This window comes from Mobula birostris, chromosome 5, assembly GCF_030028105.1.
Source record: "Mobula birostris isolate sMobBir1 chromosome 5, sMobBir1.hap1, whole genome shotgun sequence".
Lineage (NCBI taxonomy): Eukaryota > Metazoa > Chordata > Chondrichthyes > Myliobatiformes > Myliobatidae > Mobula > Mobula birostris.
Genome location: NC_092374.1, coordinates 131,481,796 through 131,509,524, shown reverse-complemented (window position 1 = coordinate 131,509,524; position 27,729 = coordinate 131,481,796). Strand labels below are relative to the sequence as shown.

Genomic DNA, 27,729 nt, shown 5'->3' with positions numbered 1-27,729 from the left:
GAGAGCTGACAAACAGTTGATCTTTTACCCTTGTTCAAGTTAGTTATTACATGCCAATCATGAGGTTGAAAAACTTCTAGTGATGTTAAACAAAATTAACAGCCGGGGAAAAGATTGCAGACACTGGAAATCCAGAACACACGTTAAAAAAAAACACAAATTCTAGAGAGTCTAGGCAATCAAGCTGCATTTTTGAGCAGGGGAACAGAGTTAGGTATCTTTCACCAGAATTTGTAAAGTAAAAACACAAACATGTTTAAATTGTAATGTTGGCTTGGGGTTGGTGAGTAGGTGGAGAGAGCAGAGGGAATGTCTGCGATAGGACGCTGATCAATGCTATCAAGGTGGCAATTACTGCACATATAGAAAATAGCAGTTGAAACAAATTTTACAGCTGATTAACTTTCTTAGTTGTGTGGACATTGAAACATGCAGTGAAATGTGTCATTTATGTCAAATCAAATCTGTAAGGATTGTGCAAGTGTCAGCACGCTTCTACCACCAGAGCAAACCAGAGCACCCAGAGGAAACACACATGGTCATGGGGAGAACATGCAAACTCATTACAGACAGCAGCGGGAATTAGCTCCCGATCTTACAGCTGATGTTGTAAAGTGAGGCTAAGCTACTGTGCCTCCCAGCCGTGTACCATAACCTGTACCAAGCTGGTGCAGACATAAATGAAAAGAACAGTATCTCTGCATCTGTGAAAAACCCAGCTGTTGAATTCAATATTGGACCTCAAGGGTTTAATATACTGAGTTAGCAGTTGAAATACTCCTCATAGTCTGACACTGGCCACTCTGAAGTAACTGACAAGACAAAACTGAGGCCAGAATGAGACAAGGAAATAGATTTAAAGTGATAGGAGACTGTAAGCTCATGGTTAACCTTACAGATAGGAATGTGGGGTTCTACAATCAGGTAGAAGGTACAGGAGCCTCAGGACTCACACCACCAGGTTCAGGAGCAGTTACTACCCCTCATTCATCAGATTTTTGAACAAAAGGGGATAACTACACCCACTTGCCCCATCATTGAAATGTTCCCACAACCAATGATCTCACCTTAAGGACTCTTTATCTCATGGTCTTAATATTTAGTGCTATTTGATTATATTTGTATTTGTAGGTTGTTGTCTTCGGCACTCTACTTGATCTTTCATTGTTCCTGTTATAGTTGCTATTCGATAGATTTGCTGAGCATGCCCACAGGAAAATGAATCGCAGGGTTGTATGTGGTGACATATGTGTATTCTGATAATAAAATATATTTTGAACTTTGAACTCAGTTGGTGGTTCACCTGGAAGGTCTGTCAAAGTCCCTGAATGATGCCAATGAAAGAGGTTAAAAGGCAGGTGTTATATCTAACAGAATGAGCAGTTTCTTTTCTCTTTTGCCTGTTATGCTGCTGGCATTTAGGGCAACAATGAAGGTCCTCCATCTCTGCAAGTATTCCGGACTTCCGTTATCGTGTCAGTAGCTTCAGAGTGAACAAAGGGGAATCAGCTAAACAATTCACCCAGCATTTTCTCTAAAGGAAAAATCATGTTTAATTAACTTGATGGAATTTCTCCAATTGGCTTAGAAGGAGATTAGGATTGAAGGAGGTAAATGTGGCTGATGTGATGCACGTGGACTTTCAAAAGGCATTTGATGAAGCTCCACATTTTAGAATTGTCCCAAGATTGGAGACCAAGAAATAAAAGGAGTAAAGACAGCAGAGATGGAAAACTGCGAAGTGATGAGCATCAGACTATCTGCAAAAGATTGTTTAACTGGAGAGAAAATGCTGGCACCAGATACAGAAACAACTTGGAGTTAGTACAAGGGAACAATTTCCAAACTTTACTAAACTTGGCAATATCGAGAGAAGGGTAGATCATTTGGCTTCTCATAGGTTATAGCAGATCATTTATTTCAACATCTCTTTCCTGCACAACTTTTTGAATATATTTTATTGACTATAAAATTTTGACCTTGTAAAAGGTAATACAATTTCTGCCCGTTCTTTCTGGAACTAATGTTTAAGCAAATAAACCTCTCCAGAAGCCTTGCTATAAAAAGTATATTTATTTGGGTTTAATTGACAAGGGTACAGACCTGCAGGTAACAAATCTTTTTTTCTCTTGAACAAGTGTACAATCACCAGTGCAAAGATGCATTCATATTTAAAAATGTAACAATATTCATTATTATTGAACCAAATGTTATTAAACAAGCCACCCTCCCCCTTTAGTGTCTATAAACCTGCCAATTATGTATCAGAGTACATTATCCCAGTGACTGCTCCAGTAGTGGCATATCCTTGGAGGCATGTCGAAACTATTCACATTGGTAGCGTCATCCATCATTAAGACAATTACATTATTCAGTGTGCTATGTTTTACTGACACAAAAATAAAAACATTTTTAAAACAGATGAAATATTGTCACTACTTTAAACTAACACACAAAAACACACACACACACACACACACACACACACACACACGCACGCACTCAGCCCTGGATTAAAATAGAAATACTACAAAATGGGAAATTAGCTTGAAGCTTTGCTACAGTAAATTCATTCATAGAAAGGTCATATCCATAAAATCCATGCAGAGCAATGTTATTGCAATGCATGGTCACAGTTAAACAGAATATCAACTCCCACAGGCACCTGTAAATTAGCAGCTTACAACAGCACTGTTCACATGGAATTTGAAACACGACCCATTAATTCAGTCAGAAGTCAGTAGATACACTTTGGCTTCAACAGGATCCAAAGGAGATCTTCTGTATCAGGAAACCATTCCATATATCAACTGACAGTGCATTAGTTGGATGTCTATATGTCCATCCTTAAACTTAATCATTCACGCAACGTCTGTCTGTTCCAAACACTTTCATCATTACCTTTCATTTTTACAGGTTCATTCCAAACTGAGTAAGTGTTATATGTAGTTACGTGCAATTCATAACTGTGAAATAGAACTCATTCCATGGCTAATATGATTACACGTTCTACAAAGTTCTGTTGAGAGGTCATTGACTTGAAATATCAATGCATCTTCTGTCTCCAAAGATTTTGTATGACTTGCCCAGTACTTCTAGAATTTTGAAGTTTTGGACCAAAACACCAACTGTTTATTCATTTCCACAGAGACTGCCTGACCTATTGAGTTCTTCCTGCATTGGTGTGTGTTGGTCTGGATTTGCAGCATCTGCAGAATCTCTACAGGCTGCTTTTGCAACCTCTTTCATGCAAGGCAACACTGAGAAGTTCTTTCAAGAAATTCTGCTGCCAAGTTGAAAAGTAGAAGTTTAAAAAATACATGATCAACTCTTCAGATGTACATATACCATCCATAGTCCTTTGTTTTTACCTCTGTAATATCTGGAGAACATTCAGAGATTAGAGAAACTGGGCTGGATTAATCCAAATCTCCAGAAATTCAACAAACCATCTAAGTCCCATTAGCCAAAATTTTTTTTAAAAAAGTACCTCAGGTACTATCTGTCAGTTTAAAAATATGCCTTTTTCTAAAGGAAGCACTTTCTCTATGCTTCATTCCTAGTTCTCCATATCCCAGTCGGGATACTGTGACAAAGCTACAAATCCACAAGACCCAAGGCAAGGACTGAGAAGAAATAGGTTGGCTGATTTTGCTCCTTAGTAATGAAACATGGAATAAGGAGAGAACTGAAAGCACACATTGGAAAAGCAGGGCTAAAAAGAGATCAATCGTGTTTTTTTTTTAACTTTCCTTCTAGTTTTAATGATGGTAGCAGAATTTCTTAACAGAATTCAATGTTGGTTTGCATGAAAAAGATTGCAAGAGCAACCTCTAGACCAGCAGTTCCCAGCCTGGGATTTATGGACCCCTCAGTTAATGGAAGGGGCCCGTGGCAGAAAAAAGTTAAGAACCCCTACATTACACACAAGAGATTCTGCAGATGCTGGAAATCCAGAGTGACACACACAAAATGCTGGAGGATCTCAGCAGGCCAGGTAGCATCTATGGAGACAAATAAGCAGTCAACATTTTAGGCCAAACCCCTTCATCAGGACTGTAAAAGAAGAGGGCAGAAGCCAGAATAAGGAAGGCAAGGGGTGGAGGACAAGTTGGCAGGTGACAGGTGAGACCGGGTGAAGTGAAGGTGAGTGGGTGGCAGCTGATGAAAGAAGCTGGGGGTTGGGAATATGATAGATGGAAGAGGTAAAGGGCTGAGGAAGAAGGAATCTAATAGGAGAGGATAATGGACCATGGAAGAAAGGTAAGGAGGTGGGGAACCAGAGGGAGGAGAGGGGCAGGTCATGAGGGCAAATGAGGGGAAGAGAAGGAGAAGGTACACCACCATAATGGGGAATGGGAAGAGGGGGAAGAAAGAGGGGAGTGACTTTCATACGTTAGACAAATTAATGTTAACGCCATTAGGATATAAGGAATATGGGGTATTGTTCCTTTAACTTGAGTATGGCAGTAGGCTGACATGTCGGTATTGGAATCGGGAGTCAGGTTGAAATGGATGGCACCTGGAAATCCTGCTGTTGCAGTCGACAGAGCAAAGCTGTTCAGCAAAGTAGTCCCCTAACCTATGTCAGGTCTCACTGATGTAGAGGAATCTGCACCAGGAACACTGGACAAGGTAGATGATCTCAACGGGCAGGTGTAGCACTTGTGCTACCTGCAGGGAAAAGTACCAGTAGGGAGATCAGTGCGGAATGATGAGTGGCCAGAGTCACATAGAGAGTGATCCCTACAGAAAGTGTAACGAAGTGGTGGGGCACAAAGAAGGGAAAGATGTGCCTAGTAGTTAGGTCCCATTGCAGATAAGACGATAAGATATCGGAGCAGAATTAGGTCATTTGGCCCATCGAGTCTGCTGCACTATTTCATCATGGCTGATCCAATTTCCTCTCAACCTCAATTTTCTGCCTTCTCCCTGTATCCTTTCATGCTCAAACCAATCAAGAATTTAACAACATCTGCCTTAAATATACGTAAAGACTTGGCCTCCACAGCTGCCTGTGGCCGAGGAATCCATAGATTTACCACCCTTTAGCTACAGAAATTCCTCCTCATTTCCATTCTAAAAGGATGACACTCCTTTCTGAAGCTGTGTCCTCTGGTCTTAGACTCTCCCACCATAACGAATATCCTCTCCATATCCACTCTATCAAGGCCTTTCACCATTCAAAAATTTTCAATGAGGTCACCACTCATTCTTCTGAGTTCAAGTGAATACAGGTCCAGAGCCATCAAATGCACTTCATATGACAAGCTATTCAAACCTGGAATCATTTTCAGGAACTTTCTTTGAACCCTCTCCAGTTTCAACACTTTCTTTCTATAATAAGACACCCAAGCCTGCTCACAATATTCCAAGTGAGGCCTCATCAATGCTTTATAAAGTTTCAACATTACGTCCTTGCTTTTATATTCTAGTCCTCTTGAAATGAATGCTAACATTGCATTTGCCTTCCTCACCACAGACTCAACCTGCAAATTAACCTTTAGAGAATCCTGCACAAGAAATCCCAAGTCCCCTTGCTTCTCAGTGTTTTTGTATTTTAATCCATTTAGAAAATAGGCAACCTTTTCATTTCTTCTACCAAAGTGCTTGGCCATACACTTCCCAACACTGTATTCTATCTGCCATTTCTTTTTCCATTATCCTAATCTGTCTGAGCCCTTCTGTAGCCTCTACACTTCCTCAAAACTACCTGCCCCTCCAACTATTTTCATATTGTCTGCAAACTTTACAACAAAGCCATAAATTCCATCACCCAAATCATTGACATACAAGGTACAAAGAATCAGTCCCAACATAGACCCCTGTAGAATTCCACTTGTCACCGGCAACCAGTCAGAAAAGGCTCCCTTTATTACCACTCTTTTCCTCCTGCCAATCAGCCACTGTATTATCCATACTAGAATCTTTCCTGTAATACCAAGGGCCTTTAGTTTCTTAAGCAGCCTCATGTGTGCCGTTTTGTCAAAGGCCTTCTGAAAATCCAAGTATGCCACATCAATCGATTCTCTTTTGTCTATCCTGCTGGTTTTTGTCAGGCAAGTTTTCTTCCTTGAGGAAGCTCTGCTGACTATGATCTATTTTGTCATGTGCCTCCAAGTACCCTGCACCTCATCCTTACTAATCAACTCTGACATCTTCCCAACCACTGAGGTCAGACTAGCTGGCTGATAGCTTCTTTTCTTCTGCCTCTCTCCCTTCTTGAAGTGTGGACTGACATTTGCAATTTTCCAGTCTTCCAGAACCATTCCAGAGTCTAGCGATTCTTCAAAGATCATTATTAATGCCCCCATGATCTCTTTAGCCTCCTCTTTCAGAACTCTGGGGTGTACACCATCTGGTCCAGGTGACTTATTTACCTTTCAGTTTCCCAAGAACCTTCTATTTATGGTACCTTCACACACTTTAATGCCCCCTGACACCTGGAACTTCCATCATACTGTTAATGTCTTCCACAGTGAACAATGATGTAAAATGCTTATTCAGTTCATCTGACATTTTCATCCGACATTTCCTTGTCCCCAATTACTACCTCTCCAGCATCATTTTCCAGCAGTTTGATATTCACTCTCACCTCTCTTTTACACTTTGTGCATCTGAAGAAACTTTTGGTAGCCCCTTTAATATTATTGGCTTGCTTACTTTCATATTCCATCTTTACCTTCTTATTGACTTTTTAATTGCCTGCTGTTGGTTTTTAAAAGCATCCCAATCCTCAAACTTCCCACTAATCTTTGCTTTATTATATGCCCTCTCTTTGGCTTTAATAATGGCCTTGACTTCTCTTGTTAGCTATGGTTCTGTCATCTTTCCTTTAAGAATACTTCTTCCTCTCGGGGGGGGGGGGGGAATGGTGTGTGTCTTCCCAATTGCTTTCAGAAATTCCAGCCATTGCTGCTTGCTGCTCTGCTGCCACCCCTGCCAGTATTCTTTTCCCAATCAATTCTGGCCAACTCCTCTCATCCTTCTGTAATTCCCTTTACTCCACTATAATACTGATATACCTGACTTTAGCTTCTCCTTCTCAAATTTCAGCATGAATTTGATCATATTATAATCACTTTTCCCCTAAGGGTTCTTTTACCTTAAGCTCTCTAATATTTCTGGTTCATTGCACAACACATGGCAGAGGCTATAGAGAATGATTTGCTGGATACAGAGGCTTGTGGCCAAGAACAAGGACAAGGAGAATTCTATTCCTGTTATGACAGTGGGAAGAGGGAGTGAGAGTAGGTATGGGGGAAATGGAGGATATATGGGTGAGGGCAACATTGATGATAGTGGAAGGGAAAACCTGCTTTTTTTTTTTAAATGAAAGGGAATCCCAGAGATTCTGGAATGTAAGTCATCATTGAGAGGCAGAAGAACTGTGAAAAAGGAATAGTATTTTTACAAGTGACAGGGTGGGAAGAGGACCAGTCCAGACAGCTGTGAGACTCAGAGGTTTGTAAAAGATGTTAGTGTATAATCTGTTTCCAGAGATGGAGACATATCAAGAAAGGAGAGTAAATTTGAGGGCAGGGTGGAAGTTACAGGCAAAGGAAGCAGCACCAATGTATCATCAGTATAGTGCAGGAAGAGTTGGGAGCATTACCACTGTAGGCTTGGAACATGGACTGTTCCAGAAAGCTGGTGTAAAGGTAAATGGAGCTGGGAGCCATAGCGTTCCCATGGCTACAGCTTTGGTTTGGAGAAAGTGGGAGGAGTTGAATGAGAAAAATTGTTGAGGGTGAGAATAAATTCTGCCAGACTGAGACGTATGGTGTTGGAGGGGAACTGGTTATGTCTTTTGTCCAGAAAGTGAAGAGCCTCAAGGTCTTCCTGACCAACTTCTATGTGCCTTGGAAAATAATGTATATTTGTGTAAACATTGTAGACAAGTGTATTATTAAAGTATACAGTATGTAGAAATTTAAGGAAATATTACATCACTGAATAATAATTAGCAAACTGTATGACCTATTGCATTCTGAACAATTGTACAAATGAATTTCTTTAAGCAATAGAAGTATTCAAATTAGAATTTGCTTTGTGAACAGAAAAGAGGTCTAGTGATCCTCTAGTATGATAAGATGGACTCTTGTTCTCAGAATCTACTTCTTTATGACCTTGTACGTTATTGTTTACCTGCACTGCACTTTCTCTGTAGATGTTACACTTTACTCTGCATTGTTATTGTTTTCCCTTGTTCTACCTCAGTACACTGTGTAATAGCCAAAGATCTGTACAACATGTAAGCAGCAATGATCTGATCTGTAAGAACAGTATGCAAGAGCTTTTCACTGTACCTCAGTACGTGCCAATAATAAACCAATTTAAATTTTACATTGATGCACACAATCATATCAATGAAATACTTATAAACTCATATTTATTCAGTGTTTACAATGTCACAAAAGAAATTTATGTTTTTATCTCATATCCAGTCATCATTTGGTTAATTCAGTAGAAAACAAAATTAGGTTCTTAAGCATACATTCACCAAATTCAGTAAAGAAAAAAATACATTCTATAGCTGTTCCAAAAATTACTGAAGGGTAAATTTAATGTCATGGTGTGCACCTAGACTCCCATCTGCTCAAATGTGACACCACAGAGCAAACTATTTTAACTATCTGAACACTAACATCCAATTGGAAAATGCTCATAACCACAAGCTTTAGAAAACTAGAAGTTCAGTGCACTGTCACCGATCTCTTCCTATACGAATGGAAACAGACAGAAATGCCCTGCATAATGAAAATAAACAAGTGGTTAAAAATGCCTCGGCCCCATAAACTGACACAGAGTCTGAACATTGCAGAATGCGATGGTTAACTTGTGGGCATTATCATCACAAGAAATCAATCTATTTAATCCCCAGAACACAAAATGCTACAGTATTGCAGTCCAGAGCTGCAAAATGACCTCATCGTCACTGGCTATCCAAGAAGTCAATGTCCATTACTGTATTATTACATCTATTATTAAATGGGGTTTTGGGATGACAGCAATTATTTTTGAGCATTATTTCCATCATATTTTTTTTTACTTTTCTTGAGATCTGCAAACACTACTATTAATCCCAAAACCCAAAGGGAGTGGGGAAAGGTGGTTATTGAGCCCAACAGTAAAAACCAGAAACAAAATTACTAAAATTATACCATGTAAGATAGCTGATATAACATGAAGCAGAGCTTTTTTGCCTAGTCCTCAGTGAAAAAAATATTTTATGCCCTGAGGATTTTGGATCACCTCAGTTTTGGTAGTATAACCAATTCTTTTTCTTTGGCCTGTTTTCTGGGTAGTTGTCCATGTTTAACAAAAGGATGTCCAAACAATGTGTAATCTGTATCTGCCTCCTGGTATTTGAGGGATTGTCCACCCTATTCACTTTAAGATGATGTGGTATCCATCACTTTGCTCTGCTGTGAAGAATACAAGGTTTATTAACAATAAAATAGTGAACTCCAGTTGGCATAGAAGAAACATTTTTAACCATTTTCAATTTACAACATCACTCTCTCAAGGGACCATCTGTAGGGTACAAGCTTAATGGCAGAATTCTTAGCAGAGTGGAGGAACGAAAGGATCTTGGGCTCCACGTTCATAGAGCTCTCAAAGTTGCCACGCAAGTTGATAGGATAGTTGAGAAGGCATATGGAGTGTTGGCCCTCATTAATATGGGGACTGAGTTCAAGAGGTGTGAGACAATGTTGGAGCTCTATAAAAGTCACAACATTTGGTGTTCAGTTTTGGTCACCGCATTATTGAAAGGATGTGGAAGCTTTAGAGAGGGTGCAGAGGCAAGTTACTAGGATGTTGCCTTGATTAGAGAGCGTGTCTTATGAGGATAGGTTAAGCAAGCTGGAGATGGATGGAGGTCTACAAGAAGATTAGAGGCAGGGGTCGAGTGGATAGCCAGAGATTTTTTCCCCAAAGCAGAAATGGCTAATACAATAGGCATAATTTTAAAGTGAATGGAGGAAAGTATAGGGGAGAATATCAGAAGTAGGATTTTTATTAAACACAGAGTGTTAGGTTTGTGGAATGTGCTATGGGGAGGGGGTGGTGACAGAGCCCAAAAGATTAGGGTTATTTCAGAGACTCTTAAGCATATGAATGGAGGGCTATGTGGGAGGGAAGGGCTGGGAGGGAAGGGTTAGGTTGATCTTAGAGTAGATTAACAGGTTTGCTCAATATCATGGGCCGAAGGATCTGTACTGTGTTGTAATGTTCTACATTCTATATCACATTCCCCAATTAGTGAAACACATTATGTGGGAGTTGTGTTCCTAGAAAACAGTTCCTATCACGATTTGCCATAATGAAAAGCAACATTCATCTATGCATGCATCAAGAAATGCAAGTCAAAAAAATAGTGTTGATTTATTTACTCTCTTTAACACAAATTCCATGCAAAAACTCATTTCAGGGAGGTTGCACCCCCCGCCCCCCGCAACCCCATATCACCTCCCCACCCCTGGTCGACCTCCAAGGGCGTATGTAATACTTTGTTTAGTGATTTTTGTCTAATCTGTAAACCAAGTTGGGTATATGCAGAAAATGTGACATTAAAATATGTACTTATATTATCATGGAGTTGTTTTTTTTATTCTATTACAACATTAAGCAAGTCTACAGGAAGTTTGGCGTCATCACATAGGACATCAATAGAGTAGCTCCTTAGCAGCTAGCCAGCTAGTTTAAATAACGTTAGCTATGCTAATGAACGAATGACACCTGTTAAACTCACCTCAACATGACTTTTACATTTTAACCCACCATGGACAATAGAAAAATCTGTTGCAAACAGTGCAGCGAGCAACACTGTCATTATTTTTGAGGTTGACCGTAAAGCTCGCCCACAGAGAAAACTGATTGGTCTCTCTTCATGCTAAGTAGACCTATCAGGATGTGCACTCTCACTCTCCCTCACAAAAAAAAAATCGATTTCCAGGATATTGTATATAATTTCCACGCGTCAGGGAGCCGTTATCAATATGTGGGAGACTCCCGGAAAGGGTGTAACTGATATACAAATGGCCACAAACACGAAGAAATCTGCAGATGCTGGAAATTCAAGCAACACACACAAAATGCTGGTGAACGCAGCAGGCCAGGCAGTATCTATAGGAAGAGGTACAGTCAATGTTTTGGGCTGAGACCCTTTGTCAGGACTAAATGAAAGAAGAGATAGTAAGAGATTTGAAAGTGGGAGGGGGAGTGGGAGATCCGAAATGATAGGAGAAGACGGGAGGGTGAGGGATGGAGCTAAGAGCTGGAAAGTCGATTGGCAAAAGGGATACAAGGCTGGAGAAGGGAGAGGATCATGGGATGGGAGGCCTAGGGAGAAAGAAAAGGGGAGGGGAGCATCAGAGGAAGATATAGTGAGAGGGACAGAGGGAGAAAAAGAGGGAGAAAGAAAGGGGGGAAATAAATAAATGAGGGATGGGGTAAGATGGGGAGGAGGGGCATTAATGGAAGTTCTCCAGCCTTGTATCTTCTTGCCAATCAACTTTCCAACTCTTAGCTCCATCCCCCCCCCATTTTCTCCTATCATATGATCTCCCCCTCCCCAATATCTTACTATCTCTTCTTTCAGTTAGTCCTGTCGAATGGTCTCGGCCCGAAACGTCAATTGTACCTCTTCCTATAGATGCTGCCTGGCCTGCTGCATTCCACCAGCATTTTGTGTGTTAGAAATGGCCATAATGCAGAAGTCACCAAAACACCTCTGTTCCTGCTCTGCCCAACAACTACATTCTAATATTTTGCTCAGCTGATCGAGTGACCAGGAAATTCTTCAATTAAACAGCAGTGAGAAATTATATCATGTCATATATTAGCATGCAATTTGATTCCTTAGCTATAAGGAAGCAGACAGAGCATTATAATTCATATCACAATTACTGGTTGGTGAGTGAGAGAAGGTTAAGATGGAGCTTCCCATTTTTGACCAGTAGATATAGGAGCAGAATTAGGCAATTTGGCACATTGAGTCTGCTCTGCCATTTCATTTTCCCCCTCAGTCCCAATCTCCTGCCCTCTCCCCGTATCCCTTCATGCCTTGACTAATCAAGAACCTATCAACCTCTGCCTTAAATATACCCATTGACTTGGCCTCCATGGCCACCTGTGGCAACGAATTCCACAGATTCACCACTCTCTAGCTAACGAAATTCCTCCTCATCTCCATTCTAAAAGGATGCCCCTCTATTCTGAGGTTGTGTCCTCTTGTCTTAGACTTGTCAACCATATGAAACATCCTCTCCACATCCACTCTATTGAGGCCTTTCAACATTCGATAGGTTTCAATGAGGTTGCCCCTCATTCTTCTGAATTCCAGTGAGTATACGCCCAGAGCCAAACGCTCTTCCCATGACGAGCCTTTCAATCCTGGAATCACTTTTGTGAACCTCCTTTGAACTCTCTCCAATGTCAGCAATTCCTTTCTTTGATAACGGGCCCAAAACTGCTCACAATACTCCAAGTGAGGCCTCACCAGTTCTTTGTAAAGCCTCAACATTACATCCTTGCTTTTATATTCAAGTTCTCTTGAAATTAATGCTAACATTGCATTTGCCTTCTTCACAACACTCTACCTACAAATTTACCTTTTAGGGAATCCTGCACAAGGACTCCTAAGTCCCTTTGCACCTCAGACTTTTGAATTTTAATCTTAGCATTTGGATAATCTTTGGTTAAGCATATTTTTATTGATTTACTTAGTTAGGGGTACAGCGCAGAATTGGCACTTCTGGCCCTTCGAGCCATCCGACTGGCAAACACAGATTTAACCCTAACCTAACGACAGGACAATTTTCAATGACCAATTAACCTACCCAGTACATCCTTGGACTGTGGGAGGAAACCATAAAAATCACTGTGGGAGGAAGTTCCAATGCACCTGAGGCATTCCTGGGTTTAGAAAGCGCTGTTGGAACAGGGCCTGCATGAAACTAGAGTGCATCGTGTTTGCGATAATCTGCCAGTGACATAGGGCAGGGTTAACAACAAATGTAACAAGCTAAAGTAAATCGTACCTTTCAAGATGCAGACGACAAAGCAAATCTCATTGCAGAAATTTTTAACCATCTGGAAATAAAAGGATGTGTATTAGTCTGAGTTATTAAGAGCATCTATTCCAGAAGCCCTATAATGGACATACTGTATCTACTGACACTAGGAAAAGGAAGCACTTTTTTTTTTTTAAGGAGACATCTGTTTCACCTATATTAAATCACCGATGCTACAGATGCCATCATAATGACCTCATAGCAGGATTGTTCTAGACCCAGTGCCCACAACAATACTTGAAGCCACCATACTTTTAATTCATGGAGCTACTTAGACTGTTTGCGTCTCCTGTCAGATTAAGCATTATCAGTGACAAAATACCAACAGTACACTTATGCAAGGTACGCTCTTATGCAAAATAAGTGCTTGAACATTGAAGAAAGTTCTTGGAATTGGAAATATGGTGGCAATACAAAGTTCCTCGGCAGCGGTACCGAAATTAGATTCATTACAATTACATCAACCTTTAGCTGTACCCTGCATCATCCTAAAACCCTGATAAGGAAGGCACTGCCAGCTGCAGTGTTGGGCTATACAGACCAGTCGGTTCCAGAGGCAAGCCGTATATAATGCAGTTTGCTGATCTTAACTTGGCCTCAGCTGGTTCCCAATGCTCTTTTAGCCTTGTGGGAAAGGGAGGGAAGAAGAAAGAGAGAGAGAGAAAGAAAGAGAAAAAAAAACAGGCAACATTCCTCTTTCTGATCAACTCAAAGTCCTTCTAGAAAGTAAGTTTGTGAATACCAATGAAGAATTACTAAATAGATTACTCTCAATAAAAATATATCAACCAATCCACTATCCTACAACACCCTCACCAGTAGCTTTCCAAAAATTAGAATGATAAGCTCATTAAAAACGAACAGCAGATTTCCAGCAGGACATGATTTCATTCCTGGTGTTCTCAGAGTTTAACACACATACTTTTTGCTCCTTTGCATACAGCAGTTCAAGCTAAAAATGAGAAACCTGACGATGAAACGCAGAGAGGAATGGAAATAAGATGCAACTTGAATTTATATTAATACCATCCAAAATTGTAACATTAAAAGAATTTCAAAAAGCGAGAGCATTTGTTCCCTAGGAATAGCTCTCAGAATTACTGAAATTGAACCCTAATTACTGACTTGCAAGCAACACCGCACTGGGACAATTCTTGCTAAACTAACCATTCAGCCAAGTCTGCTGATGTAGATGTGAAATCTTTATGGGGAAAAATGGTCAGGATTTCTGGATTCCAGGATTCCATTGTGAGAAGTTACACAAACTGCTAACTAGAGTGGTACTGGCTATCAGAAATTATCCAGCGGAAATCTGAATAGCGGTCCCCCACTGCACAACACAGTTCCATTCTTGCCAATTGTTTCTAACTTCAATAGTTCACAAGATCAAAACTCAGTTACAAACCCAACTCCCACAGCACAGAAGGTAGCTCCCGCCTCGCAGAATCCCGCCAGTCTCCCAAACGCTCATCTGCATGCATGGGATGGTACATAGGTGGGACAATTTTAAGCGTATGCAGAGCCCTTAGTATTATCAAGGATCCCACCCATCCATCCAGCATCTTCTTTGACTTTCTACCATCAGGCAGGAGACTCCGGGGCATAAAGACAAGAATGGTCAGGATGAGAAACAGTTTCTCCCCTCAGGTCATGAGGCTTCTGAACTCCCAGCCATATTGCATTCCAGGTGTCACTTGTGTACTTTACTCTAGTTAATTTATGCACTTAACTTTATTTATTTACGTGTAATTCATTTTGTAGATTTTATTCTCACTTTCCTAAATTATTATGTGTTACTTGTGTGTTCTGTGTATGGCTGTGCTTTACACCCTGGTTTGGAGAAGTGTCTCATTTGACAGCATACATGTATATAGTTAAATGGCAATACACTTGACTTTCCTTCAACAATGCATATCCGTTGATTCACTATATGTCCAATATATCAATGTCATTTCAAACATACTCAGCAGTTACATCTCCACGACCCTCCAGGATAGAGAATCCAAAAAATCCACCACTCCCTGGGTGGGGAAACTTCTTCTCAACATCGTCCTTGATAGATATTTGTGACCACTGGTTCGAGACATCATTGGAAGGGGAGTATAATTTCAGGAAGACTCCAGTCTCCAACAATGTTCACTGGTTGTGTTGTGTTTTATTTTATTTTATTTTATTTAGAGTTACAGAGTGGAATAGGTCTTCAGACCCTTCGAGCCACACTGCCCAGTAACACCTAATTTAACCCTAGCTTAATCATAGGACAATTTACAATGACCAGTTAACCTACTACATCTTCGGACTGTGGGGAGTAAACCGGAGCACCCAGAAAAAACCAGCACGTTCCATAGAGACTCCTTACAGATGACATCAGAATTGAACAACAAACTCCAAAGCTCCGAGCTCTAATAATGCCGCGCTAACCACTACGCTAGCGTGGCACGTGTATCACCACCAGTTCCGGTAGAAACACCATTTTCAATAAACCTCACTCGCTGGAGCATGTGTGTACACTCCTAAATCCATCAACACATCAATGCCACTGCTACTAGTGTTTGGAATGTGGGGATGAAGCTGTGGAGGAATAGATTAGAGTAGGGGTTCCCAACTTGTATCCACGGACCCCTCGGTTGGGGTCCATGGCATATAAATATTTGGGAACTCCTGGACTAGAGAAGGCTACATTCTGGTTTCCAAATCCTGAGGGTCCAAGTTAAAGCCATTAGTCCTGAAAAATACAGCACCGACTTCTACAATGCAAACTGCCTTTGTTGGCTGTAACACAGACAGACATTCATAAATGAGGTAACATGCAAATGGAGTTCAGGTAAAAGGAATGCATACTCTATAATGGGATTACAGACAGTTCCCAACATGTGCAACCTTCTAGATCGAAGGGAAATGAACTAATTTGCAAAAATAAAGCTGAGGCCCTGTCGTGCTGTTGGTGCGCTCAACACAACCAAATGTTTGGTTATGATATACTGCATCTTCGTCACATCATTTCAACGTTCCTGCACCTGGCCAAATATCCAGCAGATGCAAGTCAGAGGTGGTGTGACAGGTTCTTGTGATGAGCCACAACCCATGCTCTGGCTGCTGGAATACCAAACATAGTGCAGTCACCTACCAACATTCAATTGCATTAGCTTCAGAGTATGAAAATAACACAAGGCATACATAACCGGAAGCCAATACTCACATCACACAGAGTTCTGATGAACAATGAAATTCCGTATTTGACTACAAAATGCTTTTTGGATTGACTACAAAACTTGCTTAGCATTTCATTTTAGATCATGTTTTAATGAACATGTTTTCGTGCCCTGTCACATGAGAAATTAAAGTGCGTAATAGCAATACTGACAAAAAGGATCCCAATCGTAGAAGCACCACAGGGAAAATAGTTGTAGCTATAAATACACTGTAATCATTAGCCTTGAATTAGAGACTGTATTCTTATCTTGGGGTCAGAATTTCAGGTGTTGATAGAAAAGCAAACATCAGCAGAAGCTGTGGGGTGGGGGGGAGAAAGAGGGCATCAAATATTACGACAGGATCTAGACCAACATTCCACAGGTGCTGAGGTTTTGTACTTACAGAAATGCCATCTCTTGGATGGAATATTAAGCTAAGACACCTTTTGTTCTCTCGGGCACAGCAGTACCCCCACTTCCTTAGGAGATAGAGGCAAGCAAGGCTCCCCACTACCACACCCCAAGATCACTGTGTTTTACAGCAGCAGCATCAAGAGAGTCCTGACAAGCTGCATTTCCATCCAGTACTGGAGCAGCAGAGCATCAGACCGACAGTCCGATCTGAGAAGGTGATAGGGCTCTCCCTACCATCTACTGAGGACATTTATCAAGAGCACCATGTATGCAAGGCCCTTAATATTATTAAGGATCCCATCCATCCGTCCAGCATCCTCTTTAGTTTTCTACCATCAGGCAGGAGGCTCTGATGCATAAAGACAAGAACGGTCAGGATGGGAAGCAGTTTCTTCCCTCAGGTCATTAGGCTTCTGAACTCCCTGCCACATTGCGTTCAAAGTGTCACCAGATAATCTGCTCCATACCTTACGATATTTAATTTATGAACTTTAGTTTGTTTATTTATGCAAAATTCATCTGTAGATTTTATTCTTACTTTCCTAAGTTATTGTGTGTTATGTGTACTATAGAGCTTTACACCCTGGTTCAGAGAAACCTTGCCTCGTTCGATGGTATCATGAATATGGTTAAATGACAATAAAGTTGACTTAACTAGACAAAAGTAGAAGATCAAATAGCTCTACTTGAAGAGGGGAAGGTTGTACTACATCCTATCCATCAATTACTCTTCAAACAACACCACTAATGTAATACTAAACATTTATCATGTCACTGGTAGCTATGAACTAATCTATCGTCACACTTATTTCTGTTACAATATTATACCTCAACTTCACTGACTTTCATAATGAAAACCATTGTATCAAAGGAATCAATTCTAGTAATGTTATTAGTGGAGTCATATCTTGTACTGTATATACAGTAGAACTGGTCCACAATTGCTATCCAGCATTGCTATCACACAGTATTCTTCACTCAGCAAATTAAAGACAGCCACACAGAACCTCAAAAGGACAGTTGGTCCCAGCAAGCAATCAACACACGTGTGCATTACATATATTATGCTACATGTGTCAGTCAAGGGTCACCTCCTCTCAACAGTTCATCTTCCTGCATCTACTCAGCATCCAGCCAGAACGGCTTCTCCTACTACAGAGCACTCCAGAACTGATTTTCAAACTGGCACCATTTTTGGTAACACAGAAGCCATGATTCATCGGTACTCTACCATGGACTTCCATTAAATGCCCAACATGGACTTAGCAGCCATTAAATTGGATCACAGAACACCAAAGGACACAATTTATTTATTGAGACAGAGCGCGGAACACGTCCTTCCAGCTCTGCAAGCTGTGCCGTTCAGCAGCCCCCAAATTAACCCTAGCCTAATCATGGGTCAATTGACAATGACCAATTAACCTAACAACCAGTACGTCTTTGGACTGTGGGAGGAAACTGGAGCACCCAGAGGAAACCCACATAGTCCTGGGCAGAACGTACAAACTCCTTACAGGCAGTGGTGGGAATTGAACCTGGGTCGCTGGAACGGTAAAGCGTTGTGTTAACCACTATGCTACCGTGCAAACCAGAGAGAAGGACTATACTAACCTAGTGATTCATATTATGTAATAGATCAAAGATGCAATCTCTGCATGCTGATGTCAGTGCAACAGGCTTGCAAAGTTCTTATTTGAGGAGGTGCTGTTAGGATTTGTAAATCTGAATGTTAAAACAAACCTACTGCAAGATTTTTCAAAAATTGATAAAACCTTCTAAAAATTGTTAATGTCCTAAAAGCATTAATCACAAAAAGATAAACATTGCCAATTATTCGGTCAAGATGACAGCCAAAAATGCAATATAGATACCAAAAACTAAGTTCCTCCAAAAGCCACTGCCCACTGGTTGTGAAATCAGGCTAATGGTTCTCACCACCCAGAAGGTTTGTAAACCATATTGCTCGGCACCTCATACACTGTGACATTGCAGAAACTCACCCACAGCCTCTGATGACGTTGGTCTGTGCTCCCTTCTGCAGCACTATTCTGAATGATATTTTTGAGGCAATGAACATTTTTTTTTGATCCTTGATAAGTACACTTGGCCCTAATTTTGCTTTTTGTTTAAAGTAAAGGGATTAAATTAGGCCAATGAGAAAAGGATGTGGACAACAAGGAAACAGCCAGCTCACTCTACTCAGTACGAATGTGAAGCATTTCCCCACATACAACACAAAATTCCTACCCAAAAGCTAATGCACACTGCAATTTTGTAAATGCGAAATGAGGTACAAAATATATTCATTTTTATAAACTTATTTTTATTCATTTCCTATGATTTATCCATTGCTTCACCAGAGGCATTATAAACTAGGAGGCAAGGCAATATGTTAATATATGACCATTGCATTTAATTTAACATCCCTCTGAAAACCCATGCTCCAGTATAATCGACACTGTAGAGCGACTTGACATTATTTGTGCCAACAGTGGATCCTTGATACAACCACTTGAAGCAAACCTGAACCAACGGCCTTAAAGAGCATTCCATGCTTCATGCAGACATCATAAATGAACTGTTTCCATTTCAAGAAGTTAACCACCATCATTCACTTTAGACAAACAATAATCAATCATTAGTGCCCCAATATCAGAAATAAACAGCTATAGCTACAGGAGTACGCACATAAATCTTAGTTTACCTGCTCCAATATTAAGGTGTATAATTAACATGTTTCCTTCAACGAAGTCCAACTAATATTTAATTATTCATTACCATGATCATGCAACTTTCAATGTTGCAAAAAATGATTGCGTTACTATTTTTTTTTAAACTGCAGATTGATTGTTATCCATCAGACTACCATGTAAGCTCTACTATGGGTCAAGGTTATCTGCAGGTGATTTCTTGCTTTAAATATGAGGTGAATGAAAAAGGCCAACTCCATTGTTTAAGACACCACAGTGATTATGGAGGACACATAAATAAGATTTACCAAACTTCTGATTCAGATGATGAATATAATTTGATTCTGTTTTTCAAAATACCTTAAGATTGGAGAAGACTAAGGGGGTAAAAATGATGGGGGGGAGAGGAGGGGGGAGAGGAGGGGGGAGAGGAGGGGGGAGAGGAGGGGGGAGAGGAGGGGGGAGAGGAGGGGGGAGAGGAGGGGGGAGAGGAGGGGGGAGAGGAGGGGGGAGAGGAGGGGGGAGAGGAGGGGGGAGAGGAGGGGGGAGAGGAGGGGGGAGAGGAAGAGAGAGAGAAAGAGATGGGAAGGAGAAGGGAGAAGGGAAAGGAGAGAAGGGGAGAGATTGAAGGAGGAAATGGGAAATATGAACTGATTTTTGTTTGCAATACACACAAAACGCTGGAGGAACTCAGCAGGTCAGGCAGCATCTACGGAAACTAATAAACAGTCAATGTTTCGGGCTGAGTCCCTTCTTCAGGACTGAGAAGGAAGGGAGAAAATTCCAGAATAAAAAGATGGAGGGGGGGGGAAGGGAATGAGGATAACTAGAAGGTGATACGTGAAGCCAGGTGTGTAGAGAGGAAGAGCTGGAGAGGAAGGAATCAGATACGAGAGGAGAGTGGACCATAGGAGAAAGGGATGGAGGAGAGGACCCGGGGGAAGTGATAGGCAGGTGGGAAGAGGTGAAAGGCCAAAGTGGGAAATAGAGAAAGAGGGGAGGGTGAGGGAATTTTTCTTTTATTTTTGTTTGTTTGTGCAGTTAGAGGTAATAACCCAGTAAAGAAATAACTAATACTTGGAACCTCAATACGGTTTGAAATTGATGCAATTCAGGAGTATTCAAATCCCAACAGAAGATTCAAGAGAAAGAAAACATTTTTCTGTAAAGTCGAGTGTTGTCTCAGCTGCCATTCTGTGCATGGACCTCTCTCAGATCTCACCTCATCACTGACAAGCACGTGGATCCCACTGGGTCCCTGTCTGTAGATCTGGTTAATCTGCTGCGGAGAAATGCTGTACATTTTTGCTATTTTCTCAGTTAATTCTACCGCTGTCAGCTCTTCCAAAAAGATTGCATGGAATACTGGAGAAACCGGGAAAAAGAATTTCATCACATAAACAGTTCAAAAAAGAAACACAATATATATTTGGATTTGTTTCGTTCCCCATTTCTCCCGATAATCCAACTCATGGTTTTGCATGATACTGTGGGCGTTCGTAGACCTTCTGTATCTCAAAGAATCAATTCTTCATGGTCTCTTTAGCGAATGATCCATAAAACACTAGCTATACCTCTGAATTATACAGCCCCTAAGGAAGTCATATCGTGTCTGCACAAACTCTTTACAAGATGCTGCACAATCAGTCCAAGTCCCGCCATCTCCCCTCCATCCTGCAAAATTTTTTTGAGTATTCATTGCATAACTTTTTGCAAATTGCTATCAATTCTTCCACTCTCCAGCACGCATTAGCTCAGAAAAGTTCAATACAAGAAAATGTAACTTCTCATTTTCCCTCTGGAAGGATTTTTTTTGTTCTCTACTCGATCAACACTTATTAATTAACAAAGAGAGGAATATTAACTTCCCGCACATAACTAAATCTCTCAGCCTGTGTATCTTTTTGGTAAACTTTTGCACCTCTCCAAAACTTTGGCATTCGTTCTGTAATGTGGAACATAATGTTCCAGTGGAGGCCAAATACGGATTTATAAAATTTTAGCATGACATCCTCATCTTTGTTGCAAATGCAATTACTTAAAAGGTCCAGGATCCTGCAGTAGATAGACAGCCCTCTCTTTTCAAATACAAGCTCAGCTGGTTGTCCCATCCTTACTAAGCTATCTTAAACTCACTCCAACATACTATTGCTTTTTGCAATACAGTGGCTAAAGTGGAAATGTTTTATCTGCAACATAAACAAAGATCAATACAAGCTTTCAATTCTAACCAAGGTGCAAACCCCTCAGCTTTGACATTAGCATGTCCCAAGACATTACTTAGCAGTATATACCAAACTGCTTTTTTTCCCCAATGCCAAATAGATTCTTACTTTCAAATTAGTATTTAATACAAGAGAAAGATTCTATTTTGGCATTGAATCCTTAAATTTCTTTACAAAATGCACAGATTCATGCTTACTTCATAGTAGCATTTAGTTTAAACTATCTTCCCTCACACTTCCATTCTGAATGTATTACTTCACAATTCTCTGCATTATTTTATCTTTCAGGTTGCTTGCTTGTTTTCCTTGCCTGTTCTTTCCCGTGGCCAGTTTTGTATCTGTCTATCACTGTTCCTGAAATCCCACAAATTTAGTATTTTTCCTAACTAGTTCATTCTGTACCATGGTATCTGATGCTGTCTGAATGTTCACATATGCATTTTAATTGAATGACCTTCCTCAACCTCCCTAGTTTCATATCTGGGAATCAAAGCAAGATCACCAGATACGGTTTGCCTTTTTACTAATTGTTATAGGCTACTATTTACAAGCCAATAACAATCAGCTTTGTCCCAGATTACCAGCTCCAAATGGCATTGAAATTTATCTTTGGCTTTTTTTAAAATTCAAATATAGCATGCAACAGGCCCTTCGAGCTACACAGCCCAGTAATCCCCCAATTTAACCCCAGCCCAATCAGGGGTCAACTTACAATGACCAATTAACCTAACAACCGATATGTCTTTGGACTGTGAAAGGAAACGGGAGCACTCAGAGAAAACCCACACATTCCACAGGGAGGATCAACAGACTCCTTACCGATGACTGTGAACTCTGACGCCCCGAGCTGCAACAGTGTGATGCTAACAGCTACGCTACAGCCGCACCCACTAGCGCACAATACAGCAGCAGTTGTACATTATATCCTGCTTTCAAAATTCGATTCTGCTGACTTATAATGCAAGTACTAATTGCATAAGCTTGTAACCTTATGCTTTGGCTTTTCCATCTCCAACCAGTCTGTAGTTACTGGGTTTACAGCTCTCCCCTTACATTAACATCTGCAAGTCTTCTGTCCTCTAGTGCCTCACACATAATAGAAAGGTTCATTGCTGTCTGCACCTCCACTTCCATCAATATCCTTTACAGACGGGGAGACCTTTCTTCATTATCTACAGCCAAATTTCCAATCACTTCCTTTTAATCCATTTACACCCCATTCAAACTCTAAAACCACCCCTCTTCCTTTACGATGATTTTTAATCTTCAAACTGTAGCAGCAGACATTATTCTGCTCTTAATACACTTCTTAAATATGTATCATATTTCTTTAAATTCTTTCCATGATTTTTGCGAAGCGCAAGTTCCTCAAGCCTCTCTTCAAATTCAGAAGACTAGCCTTGGAACTATTTCACATATCTGAATCTGCTGATTCAATGATTTTGTGTGTCCATTGCTGGTCAAAATAAAACCTCCAAAAAAATCTTCTATGATGTTACTAAGGTGCCCTACGGTGTGTAAATAATTTACTTCATTGTCCTCTTTTCGAGTGGCCTTGAGACACATTGCTGTTCTGTTAACCTTCCTGTTGATGTGAAGGTTTCAGAATGATGTAACCATAACCCAGCCCATTACTGTTGGCTGGATCTCTGCAATATGGTCAATAATTCCAACTCTGCTAAAATATCACACATTCAAGTCTGAATGCATGACTGTTATTGTTAATTTCATCTATCCTTTCCTTCTACCATTCCTTGAACTGAAATGAAGATATCACTGAATATATTACATTAACAATCTCTCTTACAGCAGTTAGCCAATATAATAACTCTGTATAGAGAGAAGATCTGAGAACACAGTAACCCCAATGAAGGAGCTCAGTACTGGAGTTCATACGTCCAGCAACATAGCCCTTCCCAACTATCAAGAGGAATAATCACAGTAGTTACTGAGTCAATGTCATTGCAGAAGCAGTAACCTCTGCAAAGAAATACTTCTGCAAACTGTCTCTTCTTTCCATTTGCTTGTTTCATCTATATCCCCAAAACCCTAAGCGTGTTTTCCAGGGACAGGGTGGCTGGGGTCAGTGTTGCTAACTGCGGAGGTTGTAAAGAACTTTATTTAATTGACTATCTAACCTCCATCCAGCTCTGTTAAGCTTGTTCAAGGAGACACTTGTCCAAAGGGTAGCAAAATCAGAACATACGTACCATATGAAGTGTCCACAACTCCTCTGCTCTGCTGTTTGTGAGGATTATTCTCAAGATACTGCTCAGGGTTCTGACACAAATAAATGGTCAGTTTTGGACGGATGTTTCTGTAATCACAGGTTTCGGAAGTATGGTCATTAGCTTCACTGCTCTAGAACAGAAGTTCATTCAACAGTTTATTACCAGGTGGAGATTATTACATATTTATGCAACAGCTTCTGAACAAGGCAACATACTTGACATTCCATTCACTACAAAATCTTCTATTTTCAATGTGATACTTCGCTGAGACAGCAGCACAGGCTGTTATAGACCAAGCACTTGTTTCATCGTGTAACCTTTACTCAATCCGTGGTGCTCCCGGTCCTTTGTTCAAGGTCTACTCTGAAGATCTGAGCACAGAAATCTAGGCAGCAGCACAGTGAGAAAGCAACACATAATTTTTTTTTTTTTTTTTTTTTTTTTAAATTCTTTCATAGGTCACTTATGTCCTTGCCAACATTTATTGCACATCCCCAATTCTTCCAGTGAAAAGGGCCATAGGTCATAACCTTGACAACAAAGAGGCTTTCCATGTCTTCAGTCATAGCAAATGTCTACCAATTTGGAGATTACTCCAAATCATTCTGGGTAAGGATAGCAAATTAATATCCCTGTAGGTGTAGGACATTATTGAACCAGGTGTGGTTTAAAAGAAACCCTGGTTTAATTTTTTTTTAAATTCATGTTGAAAATGTTTTAATAGTGAAATGCATCATTTGCATCAAATCAAATCAGCACAATTGTTGCTGATGTGTTTTGCCAAAAACCCCACGTTTCACTATGTTTCAACTTACAGGTATAAATAAATTTAATCTTTAATAATGAAAAACCCGATTCCCAGTACATTCAATTAATTGAACTTAAATTTACCAAACGTAATCAGTATTAGAAATCATGATTACTAGTTCAATAATTTAATTAGTTTACTTATGGTATTGTAACCCTTATTGTTTTTCTGATGAGACTCTTATTATTAAATTTCTGCACTTGACCATGGAGAAAAACAGAATTAATGTTTCAGGCCAGTGACCCTTACTCTTTCCACAGTCACCATTGGACCTGTATCAGTACTTACGGTATTTCTGTCAGATGTGTATCATTTGATGTAGATGCTTTTCCTTGCATGAACATGGAATCAGCTATCATCATCATTTTACTATAAGTGGGAGCTTGCTGTGAGCAAATTGGCTGCCGAGCTTTAGCAACTACAATTCCAACATATTTAATTGGATGCAAAAAAAAGTCAATGCCCTGAAAGGAGATAAAATAAACCACTTTTTTCAATCTAACGATTTATTAATCCAGGTTAACTGAGAGTCGGACTGTGGTTGGGTGCTTCCAGGATGCTGCATTGGCAAGTTTGCGGTGCTGAAAGCTCATGGCAGGGAGAGTTTTCTTCCTTCTACCATCTGCGTGAGATGCTGGGACTTTCGAGAGACTTCGAGACTTTTTTTTTTCTGTGCCCATGGTCTGTTCTTCTATCAAATTACAGTATTGCTTGCACTGTTGTAACTATATGTTATAATTATGTGGTTTTTGTCAGTTTTTTCAGTCTTGGTCTGTCTCGTGTTTCTGTGATATCACACTGGAGGAACATTGTATCATTTCTTAATGCATGCATTACTAAATGACAATAAAAGAGGACTGTGTGTCCTCATAATCTAAACAAAACTTCCAGTACACGATGGCAAGTAGATCCCTAAAGCACATCCTCCAATCTCTGAAATTATTTCATAAATATTACTTAAAATCACAGCAAGGATTTATTCTAAAGGGATAATCTTCATGCCTGTTGAATTTAGCACCACCACTGTGGCCTGCAGATCTGGCTGCAGGAACTTTGATTACCACTATGAGAGTACACGGTAAGACCGCAACACTGCGGGAACATGAAACTTAGTTGAACCTCCGGGACAGGATTCATGAAGAGTGGTGACAAGTGATGACTGGTTCTCATTCAGAGGTTTGAGATGGTGCTATATATTGGTCCACTTACTGGCAGTACTGTAGTATTTCACATCCGTGGAAACGATATAAAAATAGAGCATTTGGGAAGGGGGGGACGTGCTTGGGTGGTTTCTTGGGGCTTCACTGTTTGTCTGGTTGTGAGCAGCACCACAGAGCAGCAGAATGGAAGGTGTGCTACAGCGAAAGGGGCTCCCGCACACGAAGTATTTTAATGCTTGCTCTATTCTGTCTTAATAAAATGTTTTTTGTAGGTCTAAATAGATAATTGGTGTTGGTGCCATCCTGTCTCATCAAGTTGGATCTGAGAAACTATTGTTTTAACAAAACAAGCATAACAGAAATTTGTTCCATTTGCTGTGGAGTTTAGTTCACACGCACTATTTGAGTAGGGGAAGAGTGTACTATATAATGTATAATATACCTGTAACTTGATATACCCATGATATACCTATACCTGTGATATACCTATACCTGTACCACTATTTGAGTCCAGAAAGGGTGTTCTATAAAATGTATGATACATCTGTACCTTGGTCAGATGTAATAGTACACAGAAAAGAATGGAAGGATTTAGCCTTCATCAAAAGGCGTGGAAAATGAGTTTGAACAAAAAGGTAGCTTTTCAATAATCCATATATTAAAAAGCAAGGACAGGAGAAAGGAGGAACTGTGCTAATGCAAGTGTCTGCAAATTATAGTCAGAATGCTCCACAGGGCATCGAATGCAGAGTGCAAATTGTTCAATGTCAGCTTCGGAAAGCAATTATCCTATCAGTGAGGTCTGGATGGAGGGTGGATAGAAATGGGATCAGGAGGATGACTGCAAGAGCTGGTTGGGCAGAAGGGCCAATAATAGTTGAGCTAAAATATAAAACTTTATATTTTATATAAAGTATAAAATACCTTGAGGAGCCATGAGGAACTAGAGAAAGACAGCTAGTCAAGTCTGGGGAACTTCCATACTCATGGAAGGAAACGACCTGACCCACAGAGTAAGCAAGTTACCATTTACGCTTCTGCACAATGTACTTACAGAAATGGAGTTTCTTTAAAGAAAGTTTTGTCACTCACCTTCCCTTGATTACATTAAAGAGTCTGATTCCATCGGCAGGACCACAAATCTGGATCAAGTCCTCTTTAGACATTTTCAGCATATCTGCACCTAAGGAATTCATTAAAACATTAACCTGAGCACTTATAATTGCAGGAGAGTAAAAGTAACATTATGTACAACGGAAGCATGTTAGCAGAGTTTATGCAAGGTTAATGGAAAGGAGCAAATAATAACACTGAATTAATTGGGTTCTTGCATAACTGCTTAACCTTCAACAACTTGAACAACAACTTTAAGCCTAGGCAAATATTGGGCATTCAGATCTAATCCATGTTATTTTCTTTGAAAAACAAAACACATAATAAAGCTAATGCAAGATTTCCATCAGGACCCTGTAGAGAACAATATCGTACTTAACGTTCTTTAAGCTTCTTAATCTCCTGTTGTTAGCATTATTTTTTAGTTTGCTCAAATGACCTTCTTTTGCACTTTACGAGGACAGAGCAAGTTGTACACACACACACACACACACACACACACACACACACACACACACACACAGAGTGAACGGCAGGGCACTGAGCTGTGTGGTAGGACAAAGACACAAGAATAAACACCCATAATTATTTTTTTTTTTTTTACAATCACAAGATCCAACTGGTCATTAAGTTTTGCAGCCCTACCCATCAGTGAGATGCCGGTTGGCAGAGAAACTGAAGGAGTTGGACTTGGTGCAGATAGTGTTACCGCCTGCTACAGAGAGGTGTCAGTGTGCGAAGGAGTTGTGCAATCTAACAGTGAATGATCGTCTTAGTCATTTTTCATGTGATCGCAAGACCCCGTTGGACATTGG

At 40.3% G+C, this 27,729-nt stretch overlaps 1 protein-coding gene across 8 annotated transcripts in view; it reads right to left on the bottom strand.

Annotated features, from left to right (window-relative positions):
* Nucleotides 1-2,058: 2,058 nt before the first annotated feature.
* tfcp2l1 (transcription factor CP2-like 1) overlaps nucleotides 2,059-27,729 on the bottom strand; it is a 65,653-nt gene continuing 39,982 nt past the window's right edge. For 3 of the 8 annotated variants that reach the window (XM_072258693.1, XM_072258694.1, XM_072258690.1), the window contains 5 exons: nucleotides 26,894-26,984; nucleotides 23,813-23,919; nucleotides 20,600-20,742; nucleotides 13,047-13,098; nucleotides 2,059-9,428 (listed from right to left, as the gene is read on the bottom strand). In XM_072258693.1, the coding sequence (XP_072114794.1) occupies nucleotides 9,391-9,428; nucleotides 13,047-13,098; nucleotides 20,600-20,742; nucleotides 23,813-23,919; nucleotides 26,894-26,984 (431 nt within the window). In that variant the 3' untranslated portion in view covers nucleotides 2,059-9,390. Of the gene's footprint in view, nucleotides 9,429-13,046; nucleotides 13,099-20,599; nucleotides 20,743-23,812; nucleotides 23,964-26,893; nucleotides 26,985-27,729 lie in introns of those variants that run through there. The other 5 variants (XR_011886075.1, XM_072258692.1, XM_072258695.1 and 2 more) reach the window with 5 other exon arrangements.